At 47.8% G+C, this 15311-nt stretch overlaps 1 protein-coding gene across 1 annotated transcript; it reads left to right on the top strand.

The window, feature by feature from the left end:
* Positions 1–6114: 6114 nt before the first annotated feature.
* Krt4 (keratin 4) lies at positions 6115–14291 on the top strand. The gene is made up of 9 exons (XM_070041563.1): positions 6115–6632; positions 9716–9930; positions 10730–10790; positions 11144–11239; positions 12006–12170; positions 12332–12457; positions 13089–13309; positions 13539–13573; positions 13672–14291. The coding sequence occupies exons 1-9, from the start codon at positions 6141–6143 to the stop codon at positions 13845–13847; spliced, it is 1587 nt and encodes a 528-aa protein (XP_069897664.1). The 5' UTR covers positions 6115–6140; the 3' UTR covers positions 13848–14291.
* Positions 14292–15311: the final 1020 nt, after the last annotated feature.

Genomic DNA, 15311 nt, shown 5'->3' with positions numbered 1-15311 from the left:
GTTTCCTCTTCTGTAAAATCTGGGTCGTGAGGATAATAGGTGTGAAGCATCTGGCATAAGGGACCTTGTGAAGATTGGGTGCCCCTTGCTCCCCTTCCCTAGACTTCTTCTCTTAGAGTCACATAATTTCTCTCTCAGCCCTAATTTTGTGCTTTACTAATCCATTAGTTTGCTGCAGATTTCAGGAAGGGGGAATACTATCGGATGGCCATTTTCAGGGGAGAAAATTGAGGCTCCCGGAAGTCAATCTTCATAGGCGCAGCTGTCAAGCTGGTTAGGGGAGGTTAGAGGTGCTTAAGATGGTGATTTCATGCCCTCTTTCCTTTTTCCATGGAAGTACTCTCTACCCCACCCCTGCTTCCAGGATCCAAGGACTCTCCCTTCATTATGTTCACCTTTTTTTTTAGTTGAGTGCTTATGGCTCACACTGATAATCCCAGCTATTTGGGAGGTGGGGATCAGTAGGATTGAGGTTTGAGGTCAGTCCCATGGAAAAAGTTTGCAAGACTCCATCTCAGCTAATAGCTGGGGGCCAGTGGCATGGCCCTGTCACTCGATAGTGGTCCAGTGGTCCTGTCAGCTAGACAGGATGTGGAAATAGGAAGGATCAAGGTTCCAAGCCAGCCCAGGCCAAAATGTTCACGAGACTGTCATCTCAACAGAAAAAACTAGGGGTGGTGGCATATACCTGCATTCTTGGGAGACATAAATAGGAGGATCATGGTCTAGGCTGGGCTGGGCAAAAAGTGAGACTTGTAAGACTCTGTTTCAACAGCACTCAGAGCTAAAAGGTCTGGAGTTGTAAGCACAGAGCCTGGAGTTCAAACCTCACTACTTTAAAAAAAAAAAGAAAGAAAAAGAAGAAAAAAAAGAGAATCACCACCTTTCTTCCTCAGCCTTCCCTCCTGCCCTAAGCCCTCTATCCCAAGCTTGGACCCCATTCCTCAATCTATATGAAGTAATTTACCTGGCTGGGCCTTTTACCCTCAGCTCTTCTCTAGTGCCTCCATCTGTCTCTAGAGCCCCCATCCTTCTCTCCATTCTGTAAACACTGTGACTCATGGTAGAAGCCCATGTTCTTTCACTCTGCTTACCACACACACACACACACACACACACACACACACACACACACACACACACAGAAGCAAGCTGAGGGAAAGCCCACATGGTTTTCTGGTGGAAGGGACTCACTTGGTAGTACAATTTTGTGAACACTAGGGCTTTTCTTACAATTGTTTTATTCATCATGACAACCTTTCCAAAAAGGTCTGCTATGCCAGCTCTGAGGCTCAGGAGGCAAGGTGACTTTCCTGAGACCACCCAGCAAGGAAGGTGTGGAGATGGGAGCCCTATCCATCTAATTTCAAAGCTTGGGACTTTATAATGTCTTCTCTGGGTGATTCTGCCCCACACAACAGCTTTTGTCTGTGAGAATGGTAGCTAATTTCAAAGCTTGGGACTTTATAATGTCTTCTCTGGGTGATTCTGCCCCACACAACAGCTTTTGTCTGTGAGAATGGCAGCCGACCTACCTGCCCATTCTGCAGACCTGGCCCCTCTCCTTTCTGTCCCTACTCTGTTTCATGATTAAAGTCTTAGTTTGCGTGGCCTGGTCCTCAATAAAGTAAAACATGATTCTGAGAAACCAATCCTGTATCTTCAAGTTAACTGAAACTAAATAATTGTTAATCCCGTGGCAACCCCAAGTCACATAGTAAGAAAATTCTGATCTGGAACTGTTATCACTATGATTTTATCATCAGAATTGTCAAAAGGTCACAAAACTCTCAAACTGTAGCATGAAGATGAAAAGTTTATATAAGAGAGAACTTCCTGAGTGAGAGAGGCAGAGAGAAGAGAGCCTTTTTGTGGGAAAGATATGTTCTTCTCATAGGGACAGGAGGCAAGCAATGGAATAAGGTTCTATCTAGCATGGCAGCTGACAGCTGGTCCCACCCCCAGCCCTAGCCCCCTCCCCCATGACCTTCCCTATCTCCCTCTGTGACCTTACTTCCTTTGGCAGCTATCCCAGCCCTGACACGGAGGACTGAGCAGCTGTGGGGTGTGGAGGTGGAGTGGGAGGGTGTGTTTGCCCAGGGCCCTCCGGAGGCAAAATCCCTCTCTTTCAGCCTGGGATTACCCATCCAAGTCCTCTGTCACTCTGGGCCCCAAGCCTGGTGCATGGTGTGGGAACATACCCTGCCTTCTCTGGTTGGGTCAAAGCCTGGCCCTGCTCAATCACCCAGCCTCCACTATTCTGAGTCATTCTGAGGGAGGCAGAGCCAACAAGAGGATCAGAGATTCTGCCACGCAGAACCTTCAAGAGGGCAAAGAGGCCAGGGTGGGGTTGGCACATCATGACACTAGGATCCTTTCTCTTGGGCCACAGAGAAAGCCCTTCTTGTTCTGGGGAGGTACTAGCAGGAGCTTCTGCAACACAAGTGTTCTCGAGGTGGGGAGGGGGAACACTTCATGTGCACAATCACTGCAAGGCAGGTAAGGCTTTGTCTGGTCAGTCCAGAGGAGGGAACACCAGTCCTGTGGCCTACTGGCCTTCCCGAGGACACCCTGAAGCAACCCTAAGGTCCTTAGGCCCCAAGAACAATCCACATGGGAACCCTCAGCAAGGATTTCTGAATAACTTGTTGCTGGGCCTCTGAACTCTGCAATGCAATTGCTGTTTTAATTTGAACAAAGCTATGGAGTGGGGGGAATGTTTTGTTCTGTTTTTTATATTTTTTGTCTTTGTGCCAGTATTGGGGCTTGAATAGAGCCTGAGAGCTGTGACTAGCTTCTTCACTTTCTACTTGAACCACAGCTCCACATCTGGCTTTTTTTGTTGGTTAATTGGAAGTAGTGTCCTATGGACTTTTCTGCCCTAGCTGACTTCAAACCAAAATCCTCAGATCTCAGCCTTCTGAGGAGCTAGGATTACAAACACGATCCACTAATGTCCAGATAAATCTGTGTGTTAGGGGGTGTTTTTTTCTGGGGGGTTGTCCTCTCTCTCTCTCTTTTTTGGGTACCAGTACTGGGCTTTAAACTCAGGGCTTGAGCACTGTCCCTTAGCTTTTTTTTTGCTCAAGGCCAGCCCTCTACTACTTGAGCCACCCACAACTCTACTTCTGGCTTTTTGATGGTTATTTGGAGAAAACAACCTGGGTTGACTCTGGCTTTAAATTGTGATCCTCAGATCTCAGCCTCCTGAGTAGCTAGGATTGCAGGCATGAGCCACCCAAACCCAGCTCAAGCTGTGGGTTTTTACTCTGGCATTAGCTTCCTGATACTTTTTTTGACAATCCTAGAGCTTGAACTCAGAGCCTGAGCACTGTCCATGATGAAGGTTGCAGCACACAGGCCGTTCCTGAGACAGAGAGAGATGAGCCGGGCGCCTGTGGTTCACACCTGTAATCCTAGCTGCTCAGGAGGCTGAGATCTGAGAATCATGTTTCCAAGTTAGCTCAGTCAAGAACGTCCCTGAGACTCTTATCTCTCATTAATCACCCAAAAGCCAAAATTGGAGCTATGGCTCAGCTAGCCTGGAACACAAAAGCTCAGGGACAGTGCCCAGGCTTTGAGTTCAAGCTCCAGAACTGGGCAGAAAAGACCATGAAACTCTTTTTTCTCTCTCTCTTGGGTGTGCCTTCCTTCCTCATATGTCCACTTCCAGAGTGAGCCAGAGTGGACACCTGTCCACCAGGGTTGTCAGTGGCCCATAATTCCTTCATCCCAGGTTTCTGGGCCCATCAGGTGCATTCAGGAGCCCTGTCCTGCCCTTGTGGGTCTGCACAGTAGACAGACTAATTTCACCCAGCCGCAGCTGTGTGGGAGGGAGACCATGAGTTCCCAGTCCTTGGAACCAGGCTGATGTGGGCTCTGACACATGCTGTGCAAGCCTGGGAGCTGCTTCATCTCTCTGAGTGCCCCTGTCATCATTCAAAAGCAGAGCTGGCGGTACCAGCCCAGGAAACCCATTAAGAAGACTGGCTAGTGGGGGCCCTGGCGGCTCATGGCTCACTCCTGAACTCCTGGCTAGTGAAGGAGGCTGAGATCTGAGGATTGAAGTCAACAAAAAAGGCAGAAATAGAACTGTGGCTCAAGAGTGCCAGCCTTGAGGGAAAAGAGCCAAGTGAGCGTAAGAGGTCCTGAGTTCAAGCCCTAGTCTTGGTGTGCTCTCTCTCTCTCTCTCTCTCTCTCTCTCTCTCTCTCTCTCTCTTTCATACACACAAGACTGGCTGACCTGTGTCTGTAAGTCGTCTAGCACACAGGCCCAGCTGGTGCTCCAGGATGAGTGCATGCTTAGCCCCTTCTCTTGGAGATGATGTTGGCTTTGCAATGGTGACCTGCTCTGCTGACTGACATGTCTTTCAGATGTGTGATGTTTGAGCTTCGAACCCTTGCAATTACCACCCTCTACCCCATCCCTTTACTCCAGGCCAATAGCAAGGAGAGGTCAGCATCTAAGGCAGGTTGAGGGGAGAAGAGGAGGAAAGTACGGGACACAGATTCCCCAGTTTCCCCTTGTAAGTGTCAGTGGAAAGGACTGGCTGGGAAGAGAATGAATGCCTACTGACCTCCCATGTGCCCGGTAGGCCCTGTATAAGGTACCTTATCTTATCACCTGTGGGGCAGGTCTCTCATTTTATAGATGAGAAGGTTTCAGAGAGGTTAGGTCACCCACCCCAGGCAGTACCGCTAGTTAATGGCAATGTGTGGAATTTGGACACAACATCATTTATACTTATTGGACAAGAACTTAAGGTTTAAAACTAGGGGATTTTGCACCTAAAAGCATGGCTCTGAGAAGGGGCTCATTGGTTTTTACCATTCTGCCAAAGAGATTCCCAGCATCAAACACATTCGGAATTCCTGACTTGAATAGAGAAGTTACTGTGGAGGAAAAAGATGTGCTCTGTTCTGAGGTAACTGAGCAAACCCCAGGACAGCAAAGAGAGTGGCAAGGCCCACGCCATCAGGGCCAGCCTAGAGCAGGGTCCTCAAGCACAGCTCAGGCACAGAACTACAGAGACCCGAGAAGCAGTGGGAGGCCTGAGGCAGCAGACAGGGGTTTTACAAGGGAAGATGTGGACCCCTGCTCCCCCTCTCCACTCAGTACCAGCCCTAGTACAAGGCAAGTTGAAGGGAGTCTGGTCTAAGTTTAGGAGACTACCAGAGGATGCAATACAGATGTCCTCTGAGCGTGTGTGCATGCGCATGTGCATGCGCGTGAGTGTGTGCCAGGATTGGGGTTTAAACTCAGAGCCTGGTGCTAGCCTTTAGCTTTTTCATTCAAAGTTGGTGCTATATCACTTGAGCCACACCTCCACTTCTGTTTTTTTTTTTTTTGCTGGTTAATTGGAGATAAGAGTCTCACAGACTTTCCTGCCTGAGCTGGCTTCAATCCTCAATCCTCAGATCGCAGCCTCCTGAGAGGCTAGGATTACAGGTGTCAGCTACTGGTGCCTGGCTTCAGATTTCTTTCTTTTGGGTAGGTGCTTGGGTGTATTTAACATACACCCTGAGGAGCCGGGATGACAATGATACAAAGTTTATGTACAGTGCATGAAAGTTTCAAAAGCACTGCATGAATCACAATCTGGCTGTGTTCTGAAAAGCAGTGGAGGTAAATATTTGTACAATTTCTATCTTAGGGGTAAAGTGACTGTGTTCAGAGGGTGACCCGCTCAAAGTGTGCAGACTGAACCCAGGATCATGGGTCCCAGATTCTGTAGCATGGCAGGAGGTGCCACAGGGCTGCCTGTCTGGAGCAGGTGAGGTGTGGGGAGGTAATGGGGTGGGGTGGGGGGCGGACAGCAGGGCTCAGCCCAGGCAGGGCCAGTGGTGCAGGAGGCGCTGGCTTGGATTTTCCTCAAGGGAAAGGGATGGGATCCAGCAACCTGTGCCCTTCCAGTGACTTCTGTAGGTGTGTTAGTGACAAGTTCAGCAGGGTACAAGAAGCATGGGCCAGTGCCAAAGGCCAAGCCCAGGGATGTTTCAGATTTTTCCCTTTATGCCCCTGTAACCAAGCCCTACTGCTCCAACCCATATAAGAGACCCAGACCTAGGGCTCTGGCATTCAGTGGCCTGGCCTCTCTCACCTCTGTTCAACAGCTCACAGCTCACTTCCTTCCTCAGCCATGATTGCTAGACAGCAGTATGTTCGAGGAGGATCTCGAGGCTTCAGCAGCGGCTCAGCCATCGTCGGTGGGGGCAAGCGTGTTGCCTTCAGCTCGGCCTCCATGTCAGGAGGTGCAGGACGCTGTTCCTCTGGAGGTTTTGGCAGCAAAAGCCTCTACAATCTTGGGGGGAACAGGAGTATTTCTTGCAGTGTGGCTGGGTCCCGCCAAGGCATTGGCTTTGGGGGTGCCGGAGGCTTTGGTGCTGGCAGTTTTGGTGTTGGAGGCTTTGGTGCTGGCAGCTTTGGTGGTGGATTTGGAGGCTCCTTCAATGGCCGGGGTGGTCCTGGCTTCCCTGTGTGCCCTGCTGGGGGGATTCAAGAGGTCACCATCAATCAGAGCCTGCTGACTCCCCTCCATGTGGAAATTGATCCTGAGATCCAGAGAGTCCGGACGGCGGAGCGTGAGCAGATCAAAACCCTCAACAACAAGTTTGCCTCCTTCATCGACAAGGTGAGTGAGTCCTAGGCCAGAGAAGTTGGGGGCACAGTGAGAACTCCTGAGACATAGGATCTCAGACCCTAGCTTGATAAGAGATGGTACTGGGCTTAAACACAGGGCCTGGGCATTGTTCCTTAGTTGTTCCCCTCCCCTCCCCAAGGCTGGTGCTTTACCACTTGAGTTACAACTCAAGTGAATTGGAAATAGGGTTGCTGGTTAATTGGAGAGAGAAGTTTCATGGACTTTCTTGCCTGGGCTGGCTTTGAACTGGGATCCTTAGGTCTCAGCCTCCTGAGTAGCTAGGTTTACAGGTGTGAGCCACTGGCACCCAGCCACGAGGTGTTTTTAATGGGGATTATCCCTGAATTTCTCTAGGACTCAGTTTTTGGCTGCAAAGGACTCTCACTACTCCCAGCTTTCCTTTTTTTTTGTCCCTTGGCCGTGGAAGATAGGACGATCAGAGCAGTTCATTCATGATCAGGTCCCTAGACAAACTACTTAGGAAATAGTTCTTTGGCTTTGGTCACCCCAGCTAGAGAGTAGGTTCATAATTCTCCCTGCTTTTCCTCAGGTTTTGGTTTTGGAAACAGTATAAACTCGGTTGACATATTGTTAACTCTTGGGAACTGTATTCTGGGAACAGAAGAAAGTCAAGCTGGTTTTGCAAAGGAAAAAGGCACTGAGTTCTGTGGAAGATTCTAGGTGCCCACAAGACCTTAGATCTCCTTCCTTCTCCTGACTCTGGGAAAAATGGCTCCTTTCTGAGGAGAAGAAGGGATGGTTCAGTCTTTCTGTGGTTTCTGGAAAGTTTCTGTAGCCCAACTTCCCTTCTTTCCTGTAAGGTCTGGAGATTAATGTTGTGGAGGCGCCATGACAGCTAAGTATGATGGATGATGGTGAAGAGGTCATCCCAGAGCTCTGAGTCACCTACAGATGGGTGACTGTGGGGATGCGTATAGCACCTTGATCTTCACTCCTGGCTAGCCTAGTTCTTGGTGCATCTAAGTCTTAGGCCCCTTGAGTATTATGGTAAGAGGAAGGGACATGAGAAGGAGGAGAGGAAGAGAAAGGAATAAGAAAGAGGAAAGTATAATATGCATGCATGGAATGTGTCGTGCTGTGTGTGTTTGTGTGTGTGTGTGTGTGTGTGTGTGTGTGTGTGTGTGTGTATGTGTTGGAGGACTTGAACTCAGAACCTGGGTGCTATCCCAGAGCTTTTGTATTAAAGACTATTACTTTACCACTTGAGCCACAGCTCCACTTTTGGTTCTTTTGTGGTTAATTTGGAATAAGAGTCTCATGACTTTCTTGCCCAGGCTGCCTTCATACCAGGATCCTGAGATCTCAGCCTCCTTACTAGCTAGGATTATAGGTATGAGCTAGCAGTGCCAGGTCATGAAATGTTTTTATGAAACTCTTGTTTTTTAATATATATTTTTATTGTAAAGATACTGTACAGAGGGGCTACAGTTGCGCGAGCAAGGTAATGAGTCTATTTCTTATTGAGCATTGTTAACCCCTCCTTTGTTTTTCCCTTACCATCCCTTTCCTCCCCACCTCCCCAACTCCTCCCTCCCCCTCCAAGTTGTAAAGTTCATTTTCAACATACTGTCTTGTACATCTCATTGTTACAATGGGTTGCCCTGTATCCTTATTTCAGCATTTTGTTATTTCTTTTCCCCTCCCCAAATTAGAAAAATGTATATACAAGATGCAGGACATTAACATCAAATACAGTGACAACGGGGGTTATACCATGGGGGAAGAAACAAAAAAAATCACATACTACATTATAAGTACTTTCTTGCTGTTCTTTTTAATGTAATACGAAACTATATGTACAATTTAATATATGCCACTAAAAAAGAAAAAACAGAAGGTCTTTTTTAAAAAAAGTTCTAGGCCCCTTAGCCGAGAGCTGGTGGCTCATGCCTGTAATCCTAGCTACTCAGGAGGCTGAGATCTGAGGATTGTGGTTCAAAGCCAGCCCAAGCAGGAAAGTCTGTGAGACTCTTATCTCCAATAAAACACTAGAAAACCAGAAGTGGCACTATGGCTCAAGTGGTAGAGTGCTAGCCTTGAGCTGAAGAGCTGAGGGACAGCACCCATGCCCAGAGTTCAAGCCCCACAACCGACAAAAAAAGTGCTAGGCCTCTTAGATACATGGGACAAGAATGACTGGCCCTGGAATAAACAGAGTGATTATATGTACTCTTCTCACAACTTTGAATAAATTCTTATTGATGTCAGGCGCTTTATTGTGACGCTAGACAGACAGACAGATATAAAAGCAAGCCTAAAGGATCTTCATGCTTCCTTGTCTCACCTCAGCTCACCTCATCTCATCTCACTTTCTGGGTTCAGAAGGGGATCAGCCCCTGAATTCTGAAGCATATATGTGGGATTGTCCTGCTAAGTTGCTTTCTTGCCTGGACTGGCTGAGTCTTTTCGGAGAGAGAGAGAGAGGAGGTCCCAAAAGTCCCTGGCAGGCTGGATCTAGCTGAGACTCAGAACCTGTTAGGCCTTTGTTGTAAATACCTGTACCCCATCATGCCCAGAAGCATTAATAAGAAAGTTTATTTCCAAAGTCTCTTCTGAAGGCTGGGGATACAGACCATTGGCAGAGGGCTTGCTTAGCATGTATAAGGCCCTGGATTCCAGCTCTAGCACTGCAAAAATGTGCATAGTGAACTTACTATTTTTTTTTTTTTCTTTGCCTTGAGTCAGGATCACTTGAATGCAAGAGGTTTCAGACTATGACTGTAGCTCCTGGTTCCAAAGAATGGATGATTTTTTAAAATAGAAGTTTCATGTTCTTCTCTAATAGCTCACCCAGGGGGCTGTGGATTCCTGCAGTCGGGGAGCCAGTCTTTCTGCACTGCTGGGCCCTCTGTTTGTTCTCCAAAGTCCATGTGGCCCATTTGCTGCTATGGGCTGAGGAGTGGGGCCACTGTGGTCACTCCATTGGATGGTGACTCTACTTGTGTGGTTTTAGGTAGACTGGTTGCCTGGATTGACTGGGTTGGTGTTACCTTGTTGGCCATCCTGATAAGCTTTAGTTCCTCATTGGTTCGCTTGTGTCTTGTTCAACACAGGTGCGGTTCTTAGAGCAACAGAATAAAGTCCTGGAGACCAAATGGAGCCTCCTCCAGCAGCAGACGACCACCTCATCTCCAAGAAACCTGGATCCTTTCTTTGAGACCTACATTAGTGCCTTAAGGAAGCAGCTGGACACCTTGGGCAATGACAAAGGGCGCCTACAGTCAGAGCTGAAGATCATGCAGGACAGTGTGGAGGACTTCAAGACCAAGTATGTGGAAGGAAGGAAGGGATCTTTAACACCTCTGCCTGGATGGCCCAAACACCCCAGCTCTACTCTAATGCCTTAGAATCTCAGGCTCTGAAGAAATCTCCGGGGGTCAGGAAAAGTCTTCTAGTCTGACCCTCGTACCCATATTTTATGGGGCCATCCTGTTTTCATGGAGTCAAGTTTAATAATCACAAATTGCCCCAAACATAAATTTACTGTTAGATTCAGGGAGCATGTCTGCCACACACACCGTATGAGGAGCTCGTGGAGTACTGAGGCATATGGGATCAGTTTGAATATTGATTCCTCACTCATTAGCTATGTGATTCTGGGGAGTTGCTTAACATCTCTGAGCTTCAGTTTTTTTAAGTCTTATTTTTTATTTTAAAATTCTTTTTATTACCTTTAAGTAGCTGTACAGAGGGATTTCACTACAACATGCTACTTTCTTCATGAGTACAATGTATCTTGATCAATGTCACCTCCCATCCATGTTCTTTCCCATCCCTCCCAACCCCCCTCACCTCCTCAAGGTTTGTGGTTCCATACTCACATATGTACATGGAATATTATGACTGTGTTATCCCACCATTCCTTTCCCTCTCTCTCTCCATTCTTTTTTTTTTCTTCTTGATCATGGGGCTTGAACAGAGCCTGGGGGCTGTCCCTGAGTTCACTGAACATGGGACGTAGAGCTTAATTACCTGGATATCTCCAAATAGATATTTAGGAATACGTAGCAGAGATTTCAGAAGCGCTAGCTCACCGTGGGCTTTGCCATTTCCTTTCTGTCCCTTAGGTATGAAGATGAGATCAATAAGCGGACGTCTGCAGAGAATGACTTTGTGGTTCTCAAGAAGGTAAAGATGGAGCAAGAGCCCCAGGTTCCCCCGTGGTTGAAGATCGTTCTTGGCTTGGCTTGGTCCATTTCTGCCTTGGTCCTTGTCTACCTTGAAATGAATTTCATTTGTTACTATTCAGACCTGGGCAGTCTAAGGAAGTGGGTGAGGTGACAGACCAAGTTCTAAGGAGTTAAGATGGGGAGGAAAGCCTGTTCGGACAATCAACTTCCATGTGTTCATATGGATTTAGGTGCAGAAGATACCAAATAATTGTCACCTGGTGTGGTGTAGCCTTTCCTACTAGATATTGATCAACACCTTCTCTGTCCCCATTGTGAGTCTTGCCTGTTGTCTCTCCTCTTTCTCTGCAGGATGTTGATGCGGCCTACATGACCAAGGTGGAGTTGGAGGCCAAGATGGATGGTCTTAATGATGAGATCAGCTTCCTGAGGGTCCTCTATGAAGCGGTGAGGAGTCCATCCACAGAGGAGAAGGAGATCCCCACTTACAGGGCTGCAGAAAGAACTTGGGATACACAGTTGTTAGAAAGTTCCCCAGCCCTCTTGACAATGTCATGGACAGAGGGGGCTGAAGTGAAGTGAGGTTCAACAGGGAGCTTCTCAAAACCAGGTCCTGTCTACTTATTGATTTTTTGGTACCAATCCTTGGGCTTGAACTCCGGGTTTGGATGTTATCCCTGAGCTTTTGTGCTCAAGGTGAGCACTCTACTAGAGTCATAGCTCCATGTCTGGCTTTTTGGGTGGTTAACTGGAGATAAGAATCTCAAGGACTTTCCTATCCAGGCTGGATTTAAACCATGATCCTTCTGAGTGTACCACCAGTACCTGGCAACCAGGTATTGATTTAAAGAAGTGATTAGAGCCAGATATGTCAAGGGATAGAATCCATTGCTGCCTACCATTTTTTCTGGAGGAATGGGCTCATTACATTTCCTTGTATATGGTATTCCCAGCACCCTCCACACTAGACACGTAGCACTTGTGGTGGCTCTTGCATGGGAGTTGGAAAAGGTGAAAAACCTTGCTTTCTGTTTGGAGATGTCCCTTCCCTCATTTCTACTTAGAGTTTTCCTTTTTTCCTTTCCTTTTAAATTGGGAATGCTATCTCTGTTCCCTCTGACTGGTGTCATAGCCATATCATGATGATAGGAATCTTTTGTCAGAGATCAGGGAGAGTCTCCTGGGGGGCTGATGTGAGACATTTTCCTTGTAGGAGCTGTCCCAGATGCAGACACATGTCTCTGACACCTCTGTGGTCCTCTCCATGGACAACAATCGCAACCTAGACCTGGAAAGCATCATTGCTGAGGTCCAGGCCCAGTACGAGGAGATTGCCAAGAGAAGCAAGGCTGAAGCTGAGGCCCTGTATCAGACCAAGGTGGGTGATGGGGTGACTCAGGAGATGAGGGTGGCTCTAGATTTTGCCTTTAATGTCTGTGAATGCGATCATCAGCTCCAGCCCAGGAGCCATCAGAGATGAGTGGATTGTCTTACCCTAAAGGTCTTGACTCCTGACTTCCTGTTTTCCTTCTATCTTAGGTCCAGCAGCTCCAGACATCAGTTGACCTACATGGTGACAACTTGAAGAGCACTAAGAATGAGATCTCAGAGCTCAACCGGATGATCCAGAGGCTGAGGACTGAGATTGAGAATGTCAAGAAGCAGGTGAGTGTTACTTCCTCCAAGCTTAGGTTCAGGGTAAGGGACCTGTGGCAGATGGCTACTACGGTGGACAAGCAGATAAACCCTGTATTGCAAGCCCCTTGAGCCCATGAGCAGGGCCTTCATAACTCATTATGCAGATCACATTTGGATATTCTCAACAGCATCCTCATTAATGTCACATGACATCCTGGATAGCAGTTTCCTGGACCTTCACTGGGTTTGGCCTATTTATTTATTTCTTTATTGCCAGTACTGGGGCTTGGACTAGGGCCTCACACTCTTGCTGAGCATTTTTTTTCCTTCAAAGCTGGTACTCTACTATTGGAGTCACATCTCCACTTCCAACTTTTTGCTGGTTAATTGGAGATTGCCTGCTCCAGGATCCTCAGATCTCAGCCTCTCAAGTAGCTAGGATTACAGTGGTCAGCCACCTGCATCCACCTGCTTCTCTTTTTCATCATTGTAGTGGAGACATTGGTAGGTTCTGCCTGGAGTGAAGGAAGCACCTGAGTTGGAGAAGGTAGGGAGAAGAGCAGGCAGAATCTTGACATATCAACCCCAGCACAGGGGACAGGCATAGAGATCTTGGCAGGAGGACACTGATGCGGCCTGTTGATGCCTTTGTCCACAGTGCCAGACTATCCAGGCATCTGTGGCTGATGCAGAGCAGCGCGGGGAGCTGGCTCTCAAAGATGCCTATAGCAAGCGCACAGAGCTGGAGGCTGCCTTGCAGAAGGCTAAGGAGGAGATGGCCCGGATGCTGCGGGAGTACCAGGCGCTTATGAGTGTCAAGCTGGCTCTGGATGTGGAGATAGCTACTTACAGGAAGCTGCTGGAGGGCGAGGAGTGCAGGTAAGGGGGAGGCAGGGAGGGGAACATGGGATGCAGAGTTTGGGCCTCTGCTGGGATGTTTGCTCTAGTGCTGTGCTGGTGTATCAAGAACCAGGATGGGGTAGCAAATAGTTCATGCTCAGACCTTAGGATCTGGCCACTCAAGTCTGGGAAAGGTGCATCATACTTGTGTAATGACCAAAGCGTAGCTCTGGGCTTGTTATGGCTCATGGTTCTCTTCTCCTTACAGGATGTCTGGGGAATGCCAGAGTGCTGTGAGCATCTGTAAGTACCTCTGCCCCTACCATGGTCATCTGCTCACCCTGGTCTGGGCCAAGGGCCTCTGGCACAGTGTGAGTAACTGTCCTTTGCCTTTCTTGCAGCCGTAGTCGGTGGTAGTGTCAGCGCTGGAAGCATTGGTGGAGGATTAGGAAGCTACTCTGGCTTTGGCCTGGGTAGCGGCTTTGGTTCTGGCTCTGGAAGTGGTTATGGGTTTGGTAGCCATTCCAGCAGTAAGATCATCTCTTCTTCCACCCTGACCAAGAGGTCCCAGCGATAGAGAAGATGAGGTGCTGTAGGCCCCTGTGTCCAGCCCAGCCCTGATGTCTTTGTGCTTCCTTCATTTCACTCGCACCCTTCCTGCTGTTCATCCTGCCAGAGATGGGCCACTCGGCCTTGGGCTTGCTCTGCTCCAGGACGATCCTCTTGGCCGGAATGTGGACTCTGCCCTCTTGGAGTTTGGTAGTTTCTTCTCCATTTAGGACTGGTGATTTCCCCTGGAGTGGGAGGAGGGCTGTCAGCTTTGACCTCCCATGCACAGAGGAGAAATGACCAGACCTGTCAAGATCATGTATGTCCTCTCATAGCTCCATCAAACCATAGCTATGTATCGATATTAACCAAACTCAGTCCCTATCACCTGGCAGCAACTGGCTCTGAAAGGTTAGGATGAGAATGTCTCAGTGTTCTGCTCAGCTCCGCTTGTTCCCTCTGTCCTCCAATAAAATGCTTTTATCATTCAATCTCAGCAACTGTCTTTGTTCACTGGGGGGAAGACTTTCTTGTGATACATCCAAATAATTTAGGTGCAGATGGACACTGCATGGTTGAGGGGGGCAGTTTATCTAAAGGATCTGTCTATACTGGTCAAGTCATCTACTAACTTTAAGTTACACAGATCATTGAACACAGAATAGTGGAGGGAGCATGGAGACTACTCACAGGGTAAGGTATTTAGATTCAAGAGACAACCAACAATTTATCAAAGAATGTTTATTACAGGGCTACCAGAGCATCTCAATGCTGAGTCTGGAGGGTACCTGGAGGGGATGGCCAATATGTAAAGGTATGGGATGTCTGCCAGCTGCAAGGAAGGCAGTCAGAGGTCTCAACTGGATATAGAACAAGAGGTTATGGACTCAGGGGAGAAAGCTCATGTTTGGGGATTTTGCAAGGCCTCCCTATTTTTTTTTATTGTAAAGATACTATACAGAGGGTTACAGTTACATGAGTAAGGTAATGAGTACACTTCCTATTGAGCATTTTTACCCCCTCCATTGTTTTCCTCCTACCATCCCTTCCCTCCCTACCTTCCCCTAGGTTCTTTTTTTTTTTTGATTGTGATTAAGTGATTACATAATTTCCCGAATTTCACAGTACTGTGGAATAATGATGCTCATTTAAAGTCACAAGTTCATTCTAACTTTCCTGGAGCAAATTGTCTATCACAGTCTATACCATATAACGGTGTACACATGTTATACACCATACATGTGATCAGCAGCATGGGGATATTTAGTAGTGGTTCGACCAGATGAGTGGGAGTTCTTTGTTTCTTAAGTCCTGTTAGTTTTGTCGTATCACCTAACATTTTGGATTTAGCATCCACTTGGCCTCCCTATTTTTATGGAATTGCACACATGGGACTACATCCCCAGAAGGCTTTTAGGAACCAGATCTAAGAACCAGCCAAGGCCACAGGTGGTAGATGAAGGAACATCAGTCTGTTCCCTGTCTGAGAGGT

The sequence above is a fragment of the Dipodomys merriami genome, unplaced genomic scaffold, assembly GCF_024711535.1.
Source record: "Dipodomys merriami isolate MVZ:Mamm:240054 unplaced genomic scaffold, mDipMer1.0.p SCAF_10, whole genome shotgun sequence".
Taxonomy (NCBI): domain Eukaryota; kingdom Metazoa; phylum Chordata; class Mammalia; order Rodentia; family Heteromyidae; genus Dipodomys; species Dipodomys merriami.
Note: the sequence above shows the minus strand (reverse complement) of the source record. Positions and strands in the feature narration are given on the sequence as shown.

Coding starts and splice junctions, on each gene's coding strand:
- Krt4 (XM_070041563.1), top strand. CDS start 6,141: ATGATTGCTAGACAGCAGTATGTTCGAGGAGGATCTCGAGGCTTCAGC. Junction 11,240..12,005: donor TGAGGGTCCTCTATGAAGCG/GTGAGGAGTCCA, acceptor TTTTCCTTGTAG/GAGCTGTCCCAGATGCAGAC. Junction 13,574..13,671: donor CCAGAGTGCTGTGAGCATCT/GTAAGTACCTCT, acceptor CCTTTCTTGCAG/CCGTAGTCGGTGGTAGTGTC.